The sequence below is a fragment of the Musca autumnalis genome, unplaced genomic scaffold, assembly GCF_047663935.1.
Source record: "Musca autumnalis isolate F117 unplaced genomic scaffold, ASM4766393v1 scaffold_3, whole genome shotgun sequence".
NCBI classification, from domain to species: Eukaryota; Metazoa; Arthropoda; class Insecta; order Diptera; family Muscidae; genus Musca; species Musca autumnalis.
This window is the reverse complement of record NW_027411866.1, coordinates 260,688,344-260,713,527: the sequence shown is the minus strand read 5'-3', so window position 1 is coordinate 260,713,527 and position 25,184 is coordinate 260,688,344. Positions and strand designations below refer to the sequence as shown.

Here is a 25,184-nt window from a genome sequence, read left to right as displayed (position 1 = left end):
TATCATGCTTCACCCCAGTGAATGAAAGACTTGCTGCAATTCGAATAAAAGCTAAATTCTTCAACATCAGCTTTATTTGCGCTCATGCTCCCACTGAAGAAAAGGACGAACAGACCAAAGATATATTTTACGAGCGCTTAGAAGAATCATATGACCGTTGCCCTGCCCACGACATTAAAATCATTCTAGGCGATTTTAATGCCAAAATTGGAAAGGAGAATATCTTTGGTCCAACAGTGGGGAAATTCAGTCTCTAAAGTGAAACATCTGACAATGGTATGAGGCTGATAGACTTTGCAGCTGCAAAAAACATTGTAGTTAGCAGTACCAGATTTAATCATCTCGATATTCATAACGGCACCTGGCTGTCTCCAGATCAGAAAACAAGAAATTAAATTGATCATGTTGAGATAGATGGAAGACATTCATCGAGCGTGTTGGATGTACGATCGTTACGAGGCGCAAACATTGAAGAGAAAAATGCGGCATATAGGGCTACTTTACAATCCGTAGCAACGCGTAGCGCGCGAGAGAGATACAGGGAGAAAAGGAGAGAGGAGAAACGTCTTTTCCGCAGGAAAAAGAGAGAGAGATTTAAAAGCGGGAGTGTGAAAAAAATCGAGATGTACAGGAGCCAGAATGAAGTCCGAAAATTCTACCAAAGAGCAAGCATCAAACTGATGACTTTGGTACAGGCACATCCTCCCAGGGACGTACGCAGGATTTCATTTCGGGGGGGGGGGGCACAACTTGACCAAAAATCATGAAAAATTCAAATGTTGTGTAGCGTTACGTAAAGCTATTTTAAGGGGTTATGGCCACTTATAAGCATGATAAAAGCCATTCTCATGCATTTTTTATAAAAAATCTATTAAACCTTAATTTACCTTCTATTTTTTTTTTTTTTTTTTTTTTTTTTTTTTTTTTGAAAAATCTTACATTCAAATGCCCGCTTATAAAGCACTGTTTTTACTAAAGCAGTTTGCGGTACCCACTGTAGTTTGAAAAAGAATAAACCGATCAGCATATATTTTTGTGGGATCATTACGAACCTAATAATCTTGTCCATTATCGAAAAGGAATTAAAAAAATCAATTTTTAAAAATTTTGAACAGTTAAAATCAAAATTTCGATTTTAACAAAAAAAAACACTGTACAAAATTGATATTTTTTCTGACTCCGTCAGCGTTTTTTTTAAAGACTCTCTCGGTTAAGCACATGATTTATGTGTACAATAGTCCCACAAAAACATACAAAGTACCACTTCGAGGAAAAGACGTTTCTAGTTCTATGCTACATACAAAACACAATAAATGTTTCCCTTCGAAAGCTCATATCTCGGTAAATTTTTGTCCGATGGACTGGAAATTTTGGCACATATTCTATTCTATATTCTATTCTATATTTTATATGAAATAATGGTACAAAGTATATAAATTCAATAGAAAGAATTCATAATATTTAGTTCCAATTTACATTAGGCGAGTTTACTTGCGGCAAGTCTCAGTTTGTAGGAGAGACACGTAAGAGGTATGGAAGTGGAAACAAATTGCTCGTACCGGCATTTTTCAGGCAATTCCTTTTATATTTTTCGTTTTTGACATTATATTCATTGTTTTGAAAACAGAATTGCCTGTATAAACGCAAGAGGCAGGTTTAAAAGAGAACGAGAAAAATTGCCGCAAGAAAAATCGTTTAATGTAAATTGGGACTAAAGATACAATTTTAAATATTTACAGAATAGGATATTTAGAATTGAAAATAGACTATATCGGACCACGTTCGGCAATGTCGCCATGTAAAATTTATTGAAGTATATTGAAGGTTTTAATCATACAGGTCCACGTTATGGTTTATCGCAGAATTTTACAACCACAAAGAATTGCCGTTGTCTTTGCTATAGCAAGATTTTCACTATTTCGATGATCTTAGCCTAATTTTTAAGAATATCGGCTGTCGTTGTCGTTGATATGTTTCCAAATAAAAACATTAAGAAAAATTTAACAGTTTTTGAGATATGGTGCGAAATGTATACAAATTATGGAATTTTTAGATATATTATAAAATTTATTTTTTTTCCATTTCTCCAAATATTTTATTTTGGCCCTCATCTACCGTATCTGACTCAACAAAACGGAACTAAGGCTTTGTACTTTGGGTCTGTACTTTCAAAAAATCCTCACTTCAAATTATTTGCACAAGATTACCTTAAAAATGTTGTACAGTGTTATTTACCGAAAGAGATAGATTCTGATACCAGGATTATTTTTTACTTTTAATGTTATGTTACAAAAGAAGCGTTATATAGAATGTTTTTTTTTAAGCCCGATAGAACTTGAAATTGTAAAAAATAACACAAAAAATTAAATTGTAATCAAAAATTTTTTTTTATTCGAAAGATCAATACGTGACATTAACATTTGAAAATGATTTCGGGCATATGGGCACCGCGGCTGTTCTTGACGAAGTGCATTCTGGACGTCCAATTTTTGGCCACTTTTTCGAGCACTGCTGGCCGTATGTCACGAATAACACGAACAATGCTGGCCTCCAAGTCATCAATTGTTGCTGGTTTATCAGCATAAACCAGTGACTTCACGTAGCCCCACAGGAAATAATCGAGAGGTGTCAAATCGCACGACCTTGGAGGCCAATTGACAGGTCCACTTCTCGAAATCAACTTATCGCCAAATTTTGATTTCAATAAGTCGATGGTTGCGTTCGCCGTATGGCACGTTGCGCCATCCTGTTGAAACCACATCTCCTCCGGATCAATGTCATCCATATTTTCAAACAAAAAATCATTGATCATGGTGCGGTAACGATCTCCATTGACCGTAACGCGAGCTCCGGCCTCATTTTTGAAGAAATAAGGTCCGATGATGCCACCAGCGTGAAAACCGCACCATACGGTGCATTTTTCTGGATGTAATGGAGTCTGTAGGGTCTCTTGTGGATTGGTCTCACTCCATATGCGGCAATTTTGCTTATTAACAAACCCGTTAAGCCAAAAATGCGCCTCATCCCTGAACACAATTTTGCGATAAAACAACGGGTCATTTGCCAACTGCTCTGCGCGAATCGACGACTGATTTTCAAAGTAAATTTGGATAATTTCATAGCATTGTTCAAGCGTGAGTCTATTCATGATGATTTGTCAGAGTATAAAGAAACAAATAAAAAAAGTTTCATCAAAATTTAATTTTTTGTGTTACTTTTTACAATTTAAAGTTCTATCTAGCTTAAAAAAACACCCTTTAATTTGTTTTCTTAATTGTACGGTTAGAAGTTTTTGGACTCGATGACAAACACTTTGATGGACTTAGTTCTATATAGTTTTGACAAATAGCAACCGATCCTTATTGAACCCCACATAATTATTCACTAATAATTATTTGAGAGACACTCCTCTCGATAGTTACCGCGCCCATAAGCTTTTTAGTTGGCCACCGTGTATTTAGAGCTTTGTCAGGAAGCATAAACTTGTCCACGAAAAGTAGGATATCGCTGTAAACAAGACTAAAAAATGTCCAAAAAATCATCGAACAGTCTTTAAACTGCAGTTATGTTAGACTTGTATAAGAGACCTGAAGATGTTGTCCAAACATATTCTCTTGGACCTTGATGTACTTTTGGAAGTAATCTTGCGAACCATATTAGGTTCGATTTTAGACCGAATCGGTTAGTCCCTTCGACCATTTTAGTGAACATTTTTGAACTTTTATGGCGGAGGTACCGATATGACTTAAATTTAATTTGGACAAAACATTACGAGATCCATAACTTGGACCGAGAGTTATCATGAGTTCCAACCTGCCAGACAAACAGAGATACAGACGGACGGACGGTGGTAAGTACTTCCATCTTGGCTGAAACGAATATCGTCCAAACATATGTGAAGTCTTAAATCATTATTTTGATGAAATCTATACGATACAATCCTAGTGTATATAATCTCGTAATCTAAAGTCTGAGGTTACAATTATACTTCGGTAATGATAAGTAAAAATCAAATGACGCACAAAAATTCATTTGTCTTCATTATTTTCTCATACTGTTTAGCAGCAAATTTGTCTAAAACAGAATAACAAAATTTTGGCGATGGCAGTAAAACAAATTTCTAATTGGCTTTCAATATGTAGTCCACGAAGGACCGACCCTTCATACATTTTATTCAATAGATTTTTTTTTATATATTTCCATTCCCATAATACTGAACTCGTTATTTTTGTTATAACCGAATGAGTTTTAAGCCTCGAGAGCTCTATACAGTTCGAATAAATAATAGCCATGGGGTATATTCATTAAGGAATTAGCATTTGATAGTGGTATGATATGACATGAAGAAGTAATTCAGATTTTATTGGAAGTTTCTCTCAAAAACAGCTTACAAACAAAAATTTTTTAAATATTTTCTTACAAAACTTGTTAATGATGTACATTTTCTGTTCAGAAACTTAAGAAAATATAAGTTTTAATTTGAAATCTTCAAATATACAAACATTTTTATGTGAAAAAAATATAATAACTAGTTACAGTAGTTTAAAAAATTTTGTTCGACCAAACCATTTCGGGGGGGGCCCGGGCCCCCCGTGCCCCCCCCCCCCCTGCGTACGTCCCTGCATCCTCCTGTAGAGACCAGCAAGGTAATTTGGTAACTGATACAGATAGTGTACTCAGGATATGGAAAGAATATTTTTCAAATCTGTTGATATCCAATAGCAGCGAAGACGACGAAGATGGCATTGAATGTATACAGCCCAGCGAAGATGAGGTAAGGACAGCAACGACTAAAGCCTATGGCCAACGAGATAATTGGACCATACCAATGCGGCTTTAGACCTGGCAAGTCCACCATTGACCAATTATTTACCCTGCGGCAAATCCTGGAGAAGACCCAAGAGATGCAGATCGACACATATCACCTTTTTGTCTATTATAGAGCAGCCTTCGATAGCCGCTGCGTTCAAAGGTATTCCAAGCCATGTCTGAATTTGGTATCCCCGCAAAGCTCATCCGGCTTTGTAAAATGACTTTAACTGACACGAGGTCCTCAGTTAAAATAGGAAAGAACCTCTCCGAAGAGTTTGGTACCAAAAGAGGTTTGAGACAAGGAAACAGCATTTCGTGTGACCTGTTCAACATTTTGCTGGAAAAGGTAATACGAGATGCAAATGTCAAAAGAAATGGCACAATTTACACCAATAGCCACATGTTACTTGCTTATACTGATGACATAGACATCATAGGACGATCAAAAAGGAAAGTAACTGATACCTTTAGGAAGGTCGAAGCAGAATCTGCGAAAGTGGGTCTGGCGGTAAACGGCGAAAAGACCAAATTTATGGTGTCGACGCGCAAAGCATCCATAGAGCTCGGACTAACTGTGGAAGTTGGTACCTACAATTTTGAGGTAGTTAAAGACTTCCTCTACCTCGGCACTGCCATAAACACAACAAACAACATCAGTTGTGAAATAAGAAGAAGAATTGTATTGGCCAGCAGATGCTACTATGGTTTAAGTAAGCAATTTAAAAACAAAGCCACATCTCGTCAAACAAAAATAACACTTTCCAAACGCTGATACTACCAGTGCTAATGTATGGCTCCGAAGCATGGGTACTTGCGCAAGCAGATAAGGCAGTGCTTGGTGTGTTTGAGAGGAAAATTTTTCGAAAGATCTACGGGCCGATTTGCGTTTACGGTGTATATCGACGTCGTATGAACCACGAGCTATATAAGCTACACAAAGCCATAAATATAGTTAAACGTATCGAGATGCAACGATTGCGTTGGCTAGGCCATATCATAAGAATGAGCGATGATGAACCCGCTAAAAAGGCGTATGAATACATGCCACATGGCGGTGCACGCAGAATCGGCAGGCCTAAGCTTCGATGGAGCATACAAGTGGATGAAGAAATGAAAAGGCGCGGTATTCCAAAAAGTCAAGCGAAAAACAGAGAGGAATGGAGATCTTTTCTTAGATCGGTCTATGAAACAAATGTTCTGTAATGGGCCAACTAAGTAAGTAAGTAAGTAAGTAAGTAAGTAAGTAACATTAAAAATACTTTGTTTTAGTTTTTTCTTTTTTTCTTTTATCTTTACTTTAATTTATCATTCGTAATGCAAGTTTGTTTAGTTTTTATGAAACATTTATGTGGCAATACTTTGTTAATAATTGGTTTCGAAAATTGAGAAATAATGGAATTTTTGCGGATTTTTTAAAATAAAATGATAAAAAAATATGAAATTAAATGTGATTTGGTAATTGAGTGTTTTTGGAGAGTTCTAAAGTGACATGTTTCCAAAAAATGCAAAAACATAAGTGGTTTTATTCCGGTTTCCGAAGAAGCTAAATACGGAATCAATTCCACTTTCGATCGGAATTAGTTTCTGTGACATGCCTAATAATATTCAATATGGGAAAATTCTAGCTACGTCCAATACATATGCAAATAAATGTTTGTTCAAAAAAACTAAAATCAATTTTTTTTTATAAAAATGTTCAAAAGGCATTTAGATTTTTTTTTTGATTATAGGCCTATATATTCGTACGAATGCTACACCATAACGTGTGTGCTGTTGCTACTTTTCGACAGCAGAAACAATATATTAAAGTTTTACTGTTGAGTATCATGTTGGAAGAATGTTCTTTTTAAAGGAAACCTAGGTACAAAACTATGGTATGGTTCAACATATAGTAAAATGTTGTTGATTTTGAAAGTCGTTTCAGCATTTCTATAACTGACAGTTGTGGGTGACAAAACTGTCATTTGGATTATCCGAGTAACCACCGTTTGATAAGAATGCGAATTAAATAAGTCCAAACTACTTCCTAAAGTGCTATGAAAGCTCCGCAACTAATATGGTTTATGGCGTTTGTTACTTTTTATACAAATGTGTGGCGTTTTCGACGTTAACACCTTTTCAACACATTGGCATCCATTGCATGTACCACCATTAAAATGTTTGATAGTCGAATTCTACTGCCCTAATTATTCTAATTATTTTATTGCAACTTCATTTAATAATATTATACATAATCTTCTTTATATAACTCCTGACGTTATTTTATTAGAAAAATGCTATTGACAAGTCAAAGTAAGTAAACCAAGGTTATAGTCGGACGGGCCGACCATGTGATACCCTACACCACTACCCCAGGGAATTAGATTACCTCAAATCAAAATTTCTTTATGGCTTTGTGGATTCTGGCACCGTATCATACCAAGCTTAAATAATAATATAATAATTGTTCTCTCATATCAATGAGCTTATCTCCGAGTCCGATCGGCGTGTCCTAAGACACCGCTTGTAGAGAAGTTTTACATGGCTGAAATACTCAGAAAATTTCGCCAAACATTACTGAAGGGTATTTTGCCACCGTTGAAAATTTGATGTTGCCTGACTGGGGAATCGTTTTGAAAAAAGGTGGCAAAGCTACCCATTCTGCAATGTATGTATAAAAATCCAATTGGACAATTAATACGCTAGGGCACCATGTAATTTGCCATAATGCAAAAACTGGGAATGGGAAAATGTGGTTATCCACACAAAACCCATTATATATTAGGCAGTAGACCCGTTATCTAGCATACGCGTTATTGCAATTTGCATCAGGGGGAAGGTATATGCCCTCCAGGAAATAAAATATATACCAAACATATTTTTAGTAATGGTCCATTTCACCCGCTAAATAATATCAAATTATCATCCAAAATTGTTGGCATCTTCTTCTACCTAAACTCTTACCTCGTGCAAAATTTCAAGATTATTGAGCTATAATTGCCACCTCCAGCGTGTTTATGATTACACTACAAACATATAACTGGGTATATTAGGCTGTAACTTTGTTATCTTGTCATGTACACCAACACAATTGACATCAATAGAAAGGTCAAGCGTTCCTCTTCCAAGTATTGCTTACTTGCCCGGAATGTCTCTTTCAGGACTGAAGATATAAGCTGTATATTCAAAACTTTCACAATTTTCACAGAAAAGTTGTGGCTCATTCAACCTTCTAAAAATTTCACGTGATGAATAGGGATCTATTCTGGTCTGAACCCGAACTCCATACAAAATTTCGTGACGATCGGTCTATAATTGCGGCCTGGAGTTTGATTACAATTTATAATGGACAGAAGGACGGACACACATCTCAAAATCGCTTTATCTCGTCGAGATATGAAGATTGGTATACCACATTGGGGGTCTCCGACGAATATTTCGCGGTGTTACATGAATGTTTACCAAAAAAACTTATAATACCCTTTCCACATAGGGGTATAGGGTATAACTACTGCTTTTAAAATAAGATTGCCGGTCTCTGATGTAATTATAGATGTTGTTATACTCTACACAACAATATATACCAAAATGAATGTATCGGCGAGCTGACCTGTTCTGTTCTGTTTTCTTCATTATTTTGTAAAATAGAAGTCCTACGAAAAATTGGGTTTAATTTGGCATTGTAGGTTCGCAGTGGTCACAAAACTTTTCCACCAATGTACACGCTTCGTTATAATCCCATAACGGTACCTACACAGTTTAAGTATTTTGAGGATTTTAGCTATTTATTGACCGAACTACCCGTTTAGCATTTGAGGTAACCTGCTGTCATAAGACTTTTCTATAAAAAATTCAGATTTTCGGTATTTTGAGGGTATTTTGAGGGTTTAAACTACATTTCTTTGACTGAACTATCTGTAATTGGACATTTAAGGTTCCTTGAAGTCACGAAAAGAAGCATTTAGACATAGGCTAACGTGTTGCTATAGGCCCATGAAACAGTACCTCCCGATTTTAGGTATTCTGACCGAATTACTCGTAAATTAACAATTTAAGTACCCTGCAGTCACTAATGTTCACACTTTTTATATTCCCCATATATATATATATATATATATATATATATATACCGCCCTATGTTATGTTTTTTATTGAAATTGAATAGCAGTCAAAATGTTGTTACAATACTCTCTATTTTAAGATCAAATATTTTTAATTGTTTTGATCCTTTTTCACTGTGACTTCTAAAAAATGTCGTCCATTCTAAAAACAATGTCACTTCCACTTGTTTCATAAAAAAATTATGTTATAATTGCATATCGTATGATATCGAACTTACATACACTGTGTATTTGTCCCATACAACAGATATAAAAATGTATTCGGGTTGAACTCATTGCCATTTCAATATTATTTCCATATCCCCTTGGAACTAGTTATTGTTTCGTGTATCAAAAATGCGTCAATTACGCTTACTTATTATAATTGCCAATCAAAGATCTAAGCAGAGCCTATTGAAATAACTACTAAAAAACTACATATTGCATTGATTAACACTATATTATACTATCTTCTAAAATAATGCAATAAGCATTTTTTTAGAATATATTTATTATTTATTATTATATATATAGTTAAATCATGTGGGTTAGGCAGTTTAGCACTGAGCGGCTCAAATAATCTCAGCTTTACACAAAATTTGAATTTGACTAAAATATTGTACCTGAGGAAACATATAACGACATCGCTTATAAATATAACAGTCATGTACTTCATCGTATCATCGTTGTCATAATTATTTTGACAATATTAAAAAATGTTTTTGGTTTATTTTACAATATCGGATTTGTGCAAAAAAATGAAACTTAATCATTTCAAATGCTACTAAATAATTTAAAAAGAAGTTAAACTTTTTGGTTTGGCATACGTATTTTAACAGACAGTTTTTATTGATTTTTCGACCATAAGACATGAATGTTTCAGATTTGTGCTTTTGATTTCTATATTATGGCGAGAACTGTACCTTCTTAAAAAAATATGTACCATTTTCGGTCGGCATCAGATAGATATATAAATATGTAAGGGTTTTACTACTCTTCCGTCAGTTTCCAAGCGGATAATATTTGACACATTTACTTTTCTATGATATGTACTTAGCACTTTTATTCTGTCATAAGTGGTCAAAGTTATTTAAAACTCTTTTTTTAATTCAAATTAATCTCTAAAGCAATATTCCACCAAAGAATAAGTGACTGTGTGATCAATTTACTACTAAATCTAAATGAGGGTTTATTTTAATGTTCAATTAGTTAACTATCCACACATTCCATTCCATTAGAACACCAGACAAAAGAAGTTTTTATATGAATCGTATTTAAATGTATACATATCTTCCCGTTATAGATCATTATTCCTGACAATGCAATTTATGGAATTGCGATATATCGAAAATAAATAAAAATCTGCTCACAGTATGCAGTGTCGAAACGACGAATCCAGGTTTTTTTTCGAACACCCATGCGTATGATTCTTATTCGATTGAAAAGTTATAATAATCATCATACGCATGGGTGTTTCTAACGTTACAAATACAAACTATTAATAAAAAGCACAAAAATTGCATAAAACTGCATCTATTTTTAATAGATTTTATTGTTTTATCAGCCATTTGTTCATCGGTTAAAAAAATATGGATAATATTCGACTTTTCTAAGTTATGTCCGTTTAATAAAATAAAACAAGTAAAAAAGTTCGTCCGGGCTGAACGAAAACGAGATAATTGTTTTTTTTTTCTGTTACGAAAGTACCAATGTCCATAATTTGTAGTGACCACTGACAACTGGGTGTCCTTATCACCAATTTCATTAAATGTGTTTCAAAAATGTAGACAAAAAGTTCAAAGTATCTGCAATCGGTTTGCAAATATCTGAAATCGGCATGTCCACAATTTTGTTGCAGAAGTTTTTAACCACTTCGAATCTAAATGCCTAATTACATGAAGTTTAGGCCGACGTCGATAAAAATTACCTGAAATCGAGATGTACCGTTATAGGGGCTATTCCAAAACGTAGACAAATGTCCATAATGTTTGATGGAGAATTTTTCTGACCCCCTCAAGACCCAAAAACGCGGCTAAAAACTTCAAAATACCTGAAATCTGGAGGTATCTTTATAAAGGCATATTCAAAAATGTGGACCTTTGTTTACAACTCTAAAAAAACTTCAAACTAGACCTATATATACTGTTTTTGTGCAAATGTTTTCTTGCATATGGAAACGAAAAATCCCACATTACAACCATTTCGGAGGTCAAGACCGGTCGCGTCTTGTGGTGTGTTATATATGTCTAAACGTAGACTTATATAAATAATTTTTGGTAAAAATGTTTTTAACCTCTGCAAAAATAAACTCCAAACCAATTCCGAAGGCAAATGTAGTTCCCAGAGACTTCCCCACAAAATATTGTGGACATAGGTCCAGGTTTTGGTATAGCCCCCATATAGCAGTACCACCCGATTTCAGATATTTTGAAGTTTTTATCTACATTTTCGGCCTAAATTTGTTGTAATTTGGTTATGAGCTTCGTGTAAGGTTGAAAGGGCAAGTTGAGAGGGGTGAAATTTCTAGAATTTTGTTGAGAAGTTCGGTGAAGGTTGTTCGGAAATTCGGAGGATATTGTTCGGAGGTTCGGTGGAGGTAGTTAGGAAGGTCGGAGGTGATTGTTTGAAATAGTAAAATATAGTTATAGTGTTTATTTTATAAATGCACTAAAAACTAGAAAATAAGTTTTCTCTTAGCCTCAATAAGTATATTATTCTTTTTGATGGGATATATAAAATGCTTGCATTTAAATTAAAATGGTGACAAAATTAAATGATAATGAACGTCAAGCGTTTTATATGAGAGAATCCATCATTCACACCTTTTCAAGAAAGAATCACCACCAATATGTAGTTATTGCAGAATTTCCCCCTTATTGACTCATCATCTAATCGTCGAATGTTCAGCCCTTTATAAGCTTCGATCAAAGTGCTTTTTACCTGTCAATGCATTGGAAACACTGAAAAATCCATCACACCAGAACATCACCAACATCTACAATTTCCTCAGTCTTTTAAATCTCCATTATAAAATCTAGTTTTTTATATATCACGATTTTGTATATTAAACGCCTAATTTAATCTACTTAATTTAAATCTACTTAAAGCCGATAGCCGTAGTCGCTAGTGCTTTTAGCTATAAGTTTATTATAATTTTTAATTGTAATAAATATTTAAATAAATAAATAGAATCCATCATGAAGAATATACTTATTGAGGCTAAGAGAAAATTTGTTTTCTAGCTTTTAGTGCATTTATAAATAAAATATAGTTAAAAAAGTCAAGTTAGAGAACTTGACTTTTTAACTATTTTTTATATTAATTTTTAAATGTAATGACAAATATTTCATTTTTATTTGAGGGGACATTTCAATGAAGTTGGTCCACATTATGAAGACCGTGTGAGCTTTTTAACTGGTACCAAATATGGTACTGAATGTGGTCAAATATCAAAGATGTAAAAGGACGCTGACTAACCTAATTTTCCATTTTGGGATTTTTTAATTGAATGACAGATATCTCTGCATCTATTGGACATATTCCAAGATAAAATCTGAATAGTTTTTTCGTTACTTCTAATATCAACCCTTAACCGTCATTTGTACACCTGAGTCTGGACTTTTTAAACTGGGTTACAAGAAAGCTATGGACCTAAGATTGCAGGAGGCTTCAATGAAAAAAAAACATGAAGTCAAAAGCATCAACAGAAAAAAAGTTACAATGATTTTTTTGAAATATCACATTCGTAACACATAAATCTGGTCAGACTCCACCCATTTTTTACTGAAAAATTTCGGAAATTTTTCCTAAAATTAGAATTTTCCTGCATTATTTGACAAAATGAATACCCTTTTATTAAATTTGTCGTATTTCACCATACCATGTATTCAAAATTGCACATAAAGAGGTCGTTAAAGTAGAACATGGATGTACAACACGGAAGGTACAACAATCTAAAATGATCCCTTTCTGGTAGGGTTATACTTTTATTTCAGATAACTGCATGTATAACTGGACAAATAAAACCTATTACTTAGATTTTCTTCTTATTTTTCTTCTAACTTAAAATACAAAGAAACTCAAATCACAATAATGTAAAATCTGTTATATTTGTTGTCAAAAGTTGTTAACAGTATTCTGAATGACCGACCTTCTGTGGGCCTTGTTTAAGCGTGTACACGGGTATATGTCGGTCCCGTCCCCGCTAGAGCCTACGCACCCATTTTTACATTAGTTTTAGCTTATGTTATTCTAAACCAAGAAAGTCGGGAAACGTTTTGTCGATCTTTTTTTGGGATAATTACTGAGAAATTAAAAGTATAAATGTATTTCATATTTCCAGGATAACACACCCGTGTTATTTTCCTGAAATGTTGCGATACTGTCGTGGACTATAAAATATTTCTTGAAATTAGAAATTTAAAATGAACTCAATGTCTCCTATAGTAATGTTTCTAATGAATATCTTCAATATAAAATTGTTCTAAAAATTCGAAACTTGTTCATAGGAATTTACTTTTGAGTAGATACATACGTACATACAAAGATGCATACACACTATGTGTTTTAGTTACAACAACGACACTTTTCTTGGTTGTTGCTTTTTTCATTCTTATCTGTTCCAAAATTGTAATGTATATGTATTCAAAATAGCAACTTTTCTATGGCATCTCTAATGCCTACAGCAACAGCATCCCAACCGCACTTGCTGTTGGTGTCGTCTATCTTTGTCGAGTTTCGTATGCCAAGGACGAAGCTCAAAGCTCAATATATCTTATATTGGAAACCAAATATTTCTCTCTCTCTCTCTTTGTGGGTATATAAATATGTTTGAAATGAACTGGCGAGAGAGTAACAAAGAAAAAGAAGCGAATCATGGAATATCATTGAAAACAAGCATTTGTTGTTTTGGTACTTCGCCTAGCGATTTGGATAATACGTATGTATGTACGTTAACATGTGTTTGTGTCTGGTCTGAGTGATGATTACTAGAAAGCATCAGTTCTGATGATGGTGGTTACACTGTTTTCTTAATTCTTCTTTTTTTGACTTTTGTGGTTTGCTTGAGAATTGAGAGCACAGTATTGTATTGAAATCACGAACTCTAGTTTAGAGAACGTACAAAAAACGTTACAAAACCACCACCACCAATACACAGCCATTAAGAAAATAATGTCCATGTTTTCATCTATACAGAAGTTTGATTCGTTTGATTTCGTATTGCTTCGTTCGTCAGTTCGGTTCATTTGCGATACATATGTTGTATTTGTTCATTGATGATTTTGAATTGTATGTTCATTGTCCTTGCGCGTGTATCTGTATGTGTGTTCTTTGTTGTTTTAAGGTTTTGCTGGTGTCTGTTGTCGTGGGCTGTAGACCCGACCCGGTGGAGTAGAGTAGAGAGAGAAGGTCAGTTTCAATGAAATGTGTATGCATTGGAATGGAGTCGACACTTGAAGTGAATGTAGAGCTATTTGTTGAAAGGAAAGAACAGTGTGGAGGCGGGGAGAAGAAACTTACCCAAACGCACAAAAATCGCTAAAACAAACGATTTGAACATTATCCTTTTAATGTTGAAGTTGAATTGTAGTTGTCTTAAAGCCACAACAGTTAATTTACTGTTGTTGTTGGCTGATTTAGTAGTTACTGTTGTCGATGCTGATGCCGAACAATCAAGAGGAACATTTATTACACGCACACACACACACTCTCACACACGCAATATGCCTGATGGACGACCGTCTAGCTGCCTGAGAGATTCTGTGGGAATATTTACGGGACTGGTGGGTGTGTTAGCACGGCAGCGGAAATGCAGTGGGGCGGGGGACGTGAGGGAATGTAGAAGTTGCTACTTTTTTGACTTTATGTCTTTGCCTTGCTAGATCGTTTCCTTTGCCTTCAACTCGTTTCGTTTCGATTTGATTTAGCTTGGCTTGGTACTGTGGTGTGTATACGCGTTTTTTTGGGCAACTCCAACGACTGCGTACACAAATGTGTGGGTGTTTTAAAGTCTAATTGTTGTTGTTCTTCTTCTTCGTTGTCGCCGTCGTTGCCGTTATCCTCGTCTTAAGGAGTGCTGTTGTTGTTGCAAAATATATTTTGTTTGTGTTTTTCGACGTTTCAGTTATACAATTTTCAAAATATGCATAGATATTGGGTGTTTTCTTTTTAGATTTTTGAATTTTTTACACTGAAATTCTGTTTAGTTTCTAGAAAGGGTGTTGTTTTTTTTTTTGCCGATTTATTTAAAGCGTCGGAGTATTTGCTGCAATCGGCATTTACCCTTTACGCCTTCTTTTATAACCACGTTGCGTCATTTTATAAATTCAAAATAATTGTTTTTAAAACATTTACACATTGTCTGAGAAAAGCGCTTTAATTTTAGGTTGGTTTGGAGTTAGTGGCTTGGTTTTTTATTTGCTTTTGATGTTGTTGTTGCTGTTGATGTATTATTTTTAAAATCACATTGAGCTATATAAGCCCACAATTCCCAGGCTTCAGTCAAACATCACGCACACAACCACACGAAATCTTTTCATCCTGGGGGTAGTGTGATTGTGTGTGCCTTCAAGTGTGCGTGTGGGTATGTTTGTGTAGGTATGTCTGTAGCAATGAGAGTGTGCACAAAAGTGCTGCTACGGGCTTGCTTGGATGCTGATGATGTTGGTGGCTGCCTGGCAGATTTTCTGCCGTTGTTGTTGTTGGTGTTGCTTTTGTTGCTGCTACTCCTGTATGTACATGTATGCCTTGCACACTAAGGGCGTGTGCTTCTCAATAATTTAGTTTTTTTCTTATTAGTTTAGCTTCTTATTTTTTAATACGTGTAAGATTTTCTGAATTTATTTCAATTTTTTTAAGAAAACTAGAAATTTATATTTCTTTTAACTTTCTTGGCATCATCATAGCTACACTTTTAACACTTCTTTAAGGCATTTACATCTCATGTGAAATAATTTTTATGTACACTTTTTTTCTTTCATTTGGCAAGTTGGCAATTTTTCACACACTAAAAATTGAGGAGCAGCTGTTGCAAACCGATTTTATCTTTAGATTTTCACATAAATTCAAATTCACTTCTTACACGTTTCTACCAAGTTTGCCAATAATTTTGAATTTGTATTTTTCTTTTTTTTTTTGGTTTGGGAATTTTTGCAAAAATTCAATTTTAATTTTTTCACATTTACATTTCTATTCGTTTGATGACTTTCGTTAGTAACTCTCGGATAACAATTGATTCTTTTGTGAAAATTTTCCAGATACAGATGCTGTAACTTGTATACAACGTAGAAAGGCTTTCGTTAAAAGCTTTGGGAGAAAGCTTTTGTTTCAGTGCCTCGGTAAGTGTGTTTGCTTGTCACAGCTCTTGTGATGGGAATTTCTTCATTCGCAAAGCATCACAGAGTTTCCATGTTTGTACTAAAACCACACATTGCTCCAAAGTTGTTTCATAAACATTCAAGACCAGTGATAAGATGCTTATTGGGATTCAAGCAAACGTAGACAAGATGGAGCATGGCATCTCTGCTCTAATTATATGACCAATAATTGAATAAAATCACAGTGCAAAATAGCTGAAATAAAGCAATGACGACTAGAACATATCCTACAAATTTTTACAATTTTAAATCCGATTTCTACATAAGTTTACAAAGGAAATAGGTACAAATATGATGGAAATATTCGGGGTACTATTCCAACAATAAATCAATTGGTAAATAATTTTATGGAGAGTTAAGTTATTATGGCGTAAAGAGTTGTATTGACCAATAATATCTAGCGAAATCCCACTTGTCCAACCAATTTGATTTGACCATTTCGCTCCAGATTATTCAACTTATCGAGTTTGCAGATAAAGACCTAATTGCATATGAGACTTATTGTGAAACGTTTAATACTCACATATACAATGGGCGATTTGGTTTGTCTTAAGAGTGACCAGTTAATAGTGGCTTAGAGTGCTAAGACGTCTGGTACGTTGAGAACTTAAATCTTTACCAACTAACAATGGTGACGACTTAAGTTCCAAAGCCAGCCATGCTTTTCACTTTATTTCGTTTTGCTTGAATTTACATCTTCGTCTAGACCCTCGCAATTGATATAAGCCTGATGACTAGCTTAAGCACCAAGTCGGTCTAACTGTGGACAGAAATAATACAATTCTCTGATCATGCTTAGGTGGGAGCTAAATGCGTTGATTTGAATGTTACTAACAAATGGACAAACTAAGAATTCATTCTCACTCCGGTGTACTACAAAATTATTTTTAGACTTAATCAATTCTATGAAGATTAAAGAATTCTCAGAATTCAAATTTATTTTATTATTTAATATTATAACTATTTAAATAATAGAAAATATTTAAATCATATCTGCAGCTGACAAAAAAAAAAAAAAAAAATCGAACCGGTGGAGAAGAAAGCTTTTGAAACCTGTAGGTTGCACAAAGAAATAACTAAAGTAAAAGGTCTCATTGAATATATAGCCAGCTTTTTGTACTATTTGAAATGACACCCACACACTTGATGCTGTACGGGTACTACAGCTGGTGGTGGTTTGAAGGCTCGTAACATTGACTGTCGTATAACAGTTAAATAAAAATGTTGGCCCCACAGTAACCTGAGATTGGGTAGTGCATTTTATATCGGCCAAATCTCAAAATTTCCCTCTTTAAAATACTCTCAAAAATGTGTTTAAACATCTCTCATAAGGATGATGAGCATTAAAAGAGAACGCGCACTGCGTGTAACTTTAACAATGTTTGTTTTCAATTTGTGTTTTTTTTCCAAATACAGGCACAAATAACATGTTGCTCCTCCAACAACCAAATGTCACGGCAAATGACATTCATGCTTTCGCATAAACACACATACAAATACATTCAGGAATGGATGACACTTACAAAATGTCAAACATGTCTGAGGAGAGTAATCAGTTTTAACTAACTGATAATTGAGTAATTGGTAACGTTGTTTTTCTACAGTGTATGAAATAACTCGTAATTCGAACGGCCAGTCAAACTTTACGAATTAGAAAAAACTGGTTTAAGCTTTGAGTTAAAAAAATAAAAAAAATGTTTTCGTTCAATTCTCTCAAGAAAACAGAAAATGCAATAATTCTTATGATACGAGTATTAAAATAATAATAAATTTCTTTTACAATATTTTTATTTCTATGGGCCTGGATTTTTGTTCATTATGCCCTACTCCATAATATGGAAATGCATGTAACACCGCGAAATATTCATATACCTATGTCCAAGGAAAGAATCAAAGAATACACCATGGTCAACAAGATACTAGTGTATGATTTTTTGATATATGTATCCCCTACATTCACCTAAAATTGATGCTGACATTTTGTTAATAATCCGGACTCGCAATATTCAAAACTGATTATAGGATTACAGAAGTCGCGATATTACGTCGTTTGTTGTTTATCTTGGGAGTGTGCTCCATACATCATCTTGGTAATTGGAGTACAAAGTAGAAAATTTGATGCGTAAATTTTCTTAAAAAAAACATTTTTGCGTGTAAAATTTACAAGTGTCATACAGACACTTTTAAACACTGCGCGATTTTAGCTTTTTAAAAATTTAAATTTTTTAAAATGGATTGCAAAGGAAATTTAAAAAAATTTGCGAGAACATCTACGGTTTTTGGTATAGAGCTTAAGCGTTCAGAAGTTATTCTCATAAAAAGCAAAATTATTTAAAAATGTCTTATTTGTTTTTATGAGAAAATGTATGCATAAATCGCTAACAGCATTCCATATCTATTCGTAGATGTTTAAATATTGTAAATCGTGAGCCTAAACTGCTCCAATTTTATTTAAAAAAGTTGCAAACTACCAATTTTTTAATTCTTTCTTATTTTGCCTGAAAACAACATTGACACTTTTCATCAGCATAATGGGTATCGTTTTGCTTAAGACTTTTTCTTATTTCTTTTTCAGAATTGAACCCGCCATAAAATTTGCGCACAATAACCAAAATTAGTATTTCAAACCGATTTTTTCGCAATCAATGCGCCAAAAATCTTCAGTAGCTTGAAGAAACATTTTTAATTTTTTTTTGAAATGGAACATTACTAATTTTTGACTGACTTTACACTTCATTTTGCTGCGTTGATGCTGCTACTCAGCAAAACAGTCCAGTACATTTTCAGATTTTTTGTCTAACGGTTGCGGAGATATCGCACTTTGAAAAACTCGAATTTTATAAAAACGACATGCAAAGAAATACTCATTACTTTTTTAAATAATAAACAGCCTGTGAACATTGTTTGAAATACATATGTCTTGTAGAAGGTATGATATGAAATATAGTATAGATTTTCAAAATGTTCTGAAGAATTGGTGAGCACATTGTTTGAAAAAAATTTGCGAAAGGTTCTTTAGTGGAACTCCCAATAGTTTAGCTGCTACTGACCATTATTCCAGAAATTAAACTTCGATATATTTTATCTATTTTGATGCGCTAGATGCAGTTTTTCCTAATTCTTCCGTTTGACACGCAATTTCTCCTACTTTAGGGCTATGATGTTGCTGAAGACCGCGAACTAAAATACTTTTAGTTTCTGAGATAAAGCCCCGATAAGTGGAAAAAAGTGTCGTTTTAACCAGGTTTTGTGAGGCTATAAAATCCAAACCCGATCTAACAACACGAAACCCAATTAGGAATTTTGTAGCCTCAGTATATACTTTCAGAAAATGTCCATTAGAAGTTGTTTGCATTTTCATTGTTGCATAGTGTAATTAAATTAATCAAATTGTTTTAGTTGGTTGTGGAAATGGTCATACATGTTCCACAACCAGACTCAGCATGTTTTGTGATATTTTTTATGAAATTTAATATGAACAAAATCTGTACACCACAATGAATACCAAGAAGGAATAAACAATCCATTCACTTGTTTTGTTTTTGAAAAGTTGTAAGAATACACTTATTTGACAAACGTTGTCAACATAGTAACATTGAGATGTAATAAGGACTTCAAGTTACAGAAGATATACGAATGTACGTAATTTTGAGGAAATATCGCGAATTCTTCAAGGACCAAGAGGGCGTAACCTTCTGAATTGTTTTATTATTCACTTTCAAGTATAACTGAAACAAGTAAGCCAAGGCTATAGTCGGGCGGGGCCGACAATGTGATACCCTATACCTTTACCACTGGAAATTACCTTTTTACAAATCAAAAATTCTTTATGGAACAAATAAACTTATTGTAAGAAATAACTTTGTGGATTCTGGTACCGTATCACACCAAGCCTAAATAATAATATAATAATTGTTTCACAAACATCTCAGAAGGGACAAGGGAGACTTCTCTCATATCAATGAGTGAGTGTACCCCGATTCATATTCGCTCAATGATATGGGACCCACAGCTTATCTCCGAGTCTGAACGGCGTGCCCTAAGACACCACTTGTAGAGAAGTTTTATATGGCTGAAATACTCATAAAGTGTCGCAAACCTTACTGAAGGATATTTTGCCACCGTTGACAATTTGAGTTTGCCTGGCTGGGGAATCATTTTGCAAAAAGGTGGCAAAGCGACACATGCTGCAATGTATGTATACAAATCCAATTGGACAATTAAAACGTTAGGGCACCATGTAATTTGCAATAATGCAAAAACTGGGAATAGGAAAATGTGGTTCTCTACACAAAACCCATTATATATTAAGCAGTAGAGCCGTTATATAGCAGACACGAAGATCAGTAGATCTATGTTCATATGTAGTCTACTTTGCCGGTACATGTCCGCCAGGAAATATATAAAATATAGACCAAAAATTTTTTTTAGTATTTTTCATACAAAAGTAATGGTCCATTTTACCCGCTAAATATTATCAGATCATCATCCAAAATTGTAAGCATCTACTTCAACCTAAAGTCTTACCTCGTGCAAAATTTCGTGATTATTGAGCTATAATTGCGACCTCTAGCATGTTTATGATTACACTACAAAGAAATAACGGGGTATATTAGGCAGTAACTCTGTTATCTTATCATGTACACCAACACAATTGACATCAATAGAAAGGTAAATGTCGGAATGTCTCTTCCAGGAATAAAGATAAAAGCTGTATATTAAAATTTTTCACAATTTTCACAAAAAAAAATTGTGGTCCATTTAACCATCCAAATATTATCTGATCGCCATCTCAAATTGCAAGCTTCGTCTTTGTCATATTCTCTTACCTTATTTAACATTTCGAGGCGATCGGACTATTATTGCGACCTACAGAGCAGCTACAAAATCGGATAAAAAATATGTTTTTGTTCCATTTCACCCGCTAAATATTTCACCATCATCACCAATTAAAATAGCGATATATTCTGATGTGAAACCGACCCCCATACCAAATTTCGTGACGATCGGCCCATAATTGCGGCCTGGAGTTTGATTACAATTTATAATGGACAGACGGACACACGGACGGACGGACGGACACACATCTCAAAATCGCTTTATCTCGCGGATATATGAAGATTTGTACACCACATTGGGGGTCTCCGACGAGTATTTCGCGGTGTTACATGAATTTTTACCAAAACAAACTTATAATACCCTTTCCACATAGTGTAGGGTATAAATACGAGGTTAAGTAGTAAGGTATAGATATTTAATTCGTTGTGAGTGGCATAGCGACAGAAATGCGTATGTATATTTTTGAGGGAATGATACGGGGTTCCACACATGCGTATGATTATTTTCATACTTTTTCTAATTAATAACAATCATACGTTTAAAAATACAAAATACTAATAAAAAATAAAAAATTTTGAAACACAATTTTATTAAATAATTTGATAGTTTGTGTTCTTAGTCCCGGGCCACACTAAGAGTAATTTCACTGAAATTTTGATATGAAAGTAAAAGAACATGTAAAATAAAACGGTCTGTTTGTTTCATACGAATATTGCAACAAAGCAAAATTGCAGAACACATGAAACCGTGAACACTAGTTTCTTGAAATTATGAATTTTTCCCAAAAAATGCAAAGTTTCAGGTCAAAATTTCATTGAAATTACTCTAGTGTGGCCCGGGACTTATGGAAAGACGAAAACATCTGCAGAAAATGTTCTGTGCAGATTCAGGTTGTAACGTAGTCCGCATATGACTCTAACGCCCGATTTATTATTTTTTTAAATTTAGCGTTATCTTTCGTTATAGAGAGTAACAAACATGGTCCTATGTCCAATATTTTTTTTCAGTTGGATTTTTCATCCACTAGACATCGCAAGTTCAATATTAGAGCCGATTTAAATCTTAGGTGGCGAAATATCTGAAACTGGGGCTTCTCCAAACCATTGAACTAACGTTGTATCAGAATTGGCTTCTGAATCTGAGAATTTTGAGTTGATAGTGAGTTCGAATCTTCGACTTTCTTTTTTCTCTTGCCAACAAAAATTTCTATCATTCTGCTTAACTCCAAGGAGAAAATTAATAAAAAAGTAATATTCACAACAGTAAAAGTCACACGTTGACTAGGCCGGGGCGATTTAAAAACTTTAACGAGCGCGTCGCGTTTCTGATTCTTGGGATATGTCTACGGAGAAAATCGAGCTTCCCGTTTTTGACTTGAAGTTTTTTTATCCACGTTTTATTTATTTTTTTTTTGATATTTTGGCATATAACAGGTAAACCATCGAGATTTTCGATCCAACACTGAGATAAAAATTGTAGCTAAGACAAAAATTAGGAACTCTCTAGTACATCGCAAAAGCATTGGAACGCCCCTTCAGTTTTGTGTGTGTATTTTTTCACACTTCAACCACTATAACTTAGCAACTTGTTAAAGAAGTTATGCCCGTTTAAATTTGAACTTCAAAGAAACCCCGTTTTTCACTACATTTACCGTTATAAAACAAAAAAGCGAAGTGACCCAAAGGAACCAACATTACTTTCATTGTCCATGAATAGTTTTTGCATCAGAACGCTTGAATAATTTCCTCGTCAACTTTTGTAGCACAGTGTCATTTATCGACATTTTTCGAAAAAAAAACTGCACTGTCTCAATGCCAAAACTGCATGAAGGAGCGTTCTACTGCTTTTGCGATGTACTAGAGAGTTCTTAATTTTTGTCTTGGCTACAATTTTTTAGTGTTGGAACGATCATCTCAATGGTTTAGCTGTTATATGCCAAAATATCCAAACATGTGGATAAAAAATTTCAAGTAAAAATCGGGAGGTTCGATTTTCACAGTAGACATTAGAGTGGGTCGATTTGAACACCATCACGGGCGCCTGGAGTTTCTGATTCTTGGGATTGTACTGAGCAAAAAAGTCAACTAGACCATATGTCTACGGTGAAAATCGAGCCCCCGGATTTTGACTTGAAGTTTTTTTTCAAGGATTTTTGGATATTTTGCATATAACAACCAAACCACTGAGATTTTCGATCCAACACAAAGGTAACAATTGTAGTCAAGACAATAATAAAGAACTCTCTAGCACATCGCAAAAGCATTGGAACGCTCCTTAAGGTAGTTATGGCCTCGAGAAGGTGCACATTTTTCGTAAAATATCGATAAATGACACTGTGCTACAAAATGGTACTCAAAGTCAGTGGGTAGAAAATTTCTTTTGGAAATGAAAGCCCTTGGTGAGTGTACTGAGAACCCAAAAGGAAATTTTCACCATATGTCAAGTTTCCGAGATATTGCGAGATTAATGGTTTAATTTTGGTATCTTAATTTGTGATCAAATAGCTTTATATCTCTCTACAGCGTTATTGTAGCTTCATTTTGACATTACAAAATCGAATGTTGAATCTTTTTGTAGAATATTTCATCCCTCTAACTCAATTCCTTTCATGTCCTTTTCGTCCTTTATTTTTTGAACCGTAATAAAAGTACCACAAGGCGAGATTTTACAGCATCCAAATATTCTACAAAAATGTTGTTCAGAAGATTTTAGGTGCGGTTCTCATTGATGACCAATCGATATTTCCCCGTTTTCATGGTCCATTTTGACAGTTTACCGGTTTTTCTTCAGAAAACTATGTTTTGTTTTTACGTATATTCGTTATTGGTCTGTGGTGCTTCTGAAATACTTACCATAAATAGCTCTTGTAATGACGAACACGTTTATAACAAATTTTATTGGAGGACAGATCCGGTTATCTAAATTTTTGAACCGGATATTCTGATATTGAAACCGATTTTGGAACCGGTTTTAAGTAACTGATTAACCGTATATGGATATCATTAGAAAGCTAATAAAATGGTCAATCAAATGACCTCAAAAATTTAGATAACCGGATCTGTCCTCCAATAAAATTTGTTATTAATTCGGTTTGACTGAAGACATGTAATGTCAAAATGAAGCTACAATAACGCTGTAGAGAGATATAAAGCTATTTGATCACAAATTAAGGGGCCAAAATTAAACCATTAATCTCGCAATATCTCGGAAACTTGACATATGGTGAAAATTTCCTTTTGGGTTCTCAGTACACTCACCAAGGGCTTTCATCTCCAAAATAAATTTTCCACCCACTGACTTTGAGTTCCATTTTGTAGCACAGTGTCGTTTATCGATATTTTACGAAAAATGTGCACCTACTCGAGGCCATAACTACCTTAAGGAGCGTTCCAATGCTTTTGCGATTATTGTCTTGACTACAATTGTTACCTTTGTGTTGGATCGAAAATCTCAGTGGTTTGGTTGTTATATGCCAAAATATCCAAAAATCCTTGAAAAAAACCTTCAAGTCAAAATCCGGGGGCTCGATTTTCACCGTAGACATATGGTCTAGTTGACTTTTTTGCTCAGCACAATCCCAAAAATCACAATCTCCAGGCGCCCGATAACACTTTTTTCCTTCCATACAAATCGCCCCGGCCTAGTAGACATACATATACATATATGCTCTAGTAGACTTTCTGTTTCAGTACAATCCCAGCAATCAGAAACGCGACGCGCTTATTAAGCTTTTTTTCCTTCTATACAAATCGCCCCGGCCTAATATTGACTCTTCAAATTCTTGAAATATTATAACTAAGATTTGCATCCCAGCAAAATGTTCGATGACAAATAATGATTTCAATCATGGGTGCAACTGACATGGCATCGATTAAAATTCGGTTGAATCACCGATGAAATGTACAAGGGAGTGACACACGCTTTCACGAATTCATTGTCATTGCATTTTGCACCAGTCATTTTCATGACAGTTTGCACCAGTTCATTGTCATGGCATTGTGCACCAGTTCATTGTGATGACATTTTGCACCAGTTCATTGTGATGACATTTTGCACCAGTTCATTGTCATGCCAACTT

General features: G+C 34.5%; 1 protein-coding gene across 1 annotated transcript in view; it reads right to left on the bottom strand.

Annotated features, from left to right (window-relative positions):
- Nucleotides 1–15,253, bottom strand: part of Lrp4 (LDL receptor related protein 4) — a 35,275-nt gene extending 20,022 nt beyond the window's left edge. Inside the window, exon 1 of the mRNA XM_073978237.1 lies at nucleotides 14,412–15,253. Within this exon, the coding sequence (XP_073834338.1) occupies nucleotides 14,412–14,451 (40 nt within the window). The 5' untranslated portion in view covers nucleotides 14,452–15,253. The remainder of the gene's footprint in view (nucleotides 1–14,411) is intronic.
- Between the last annotated feature and the right edge of the window lie 9,931 nt (nucleotides 15,254–25,184).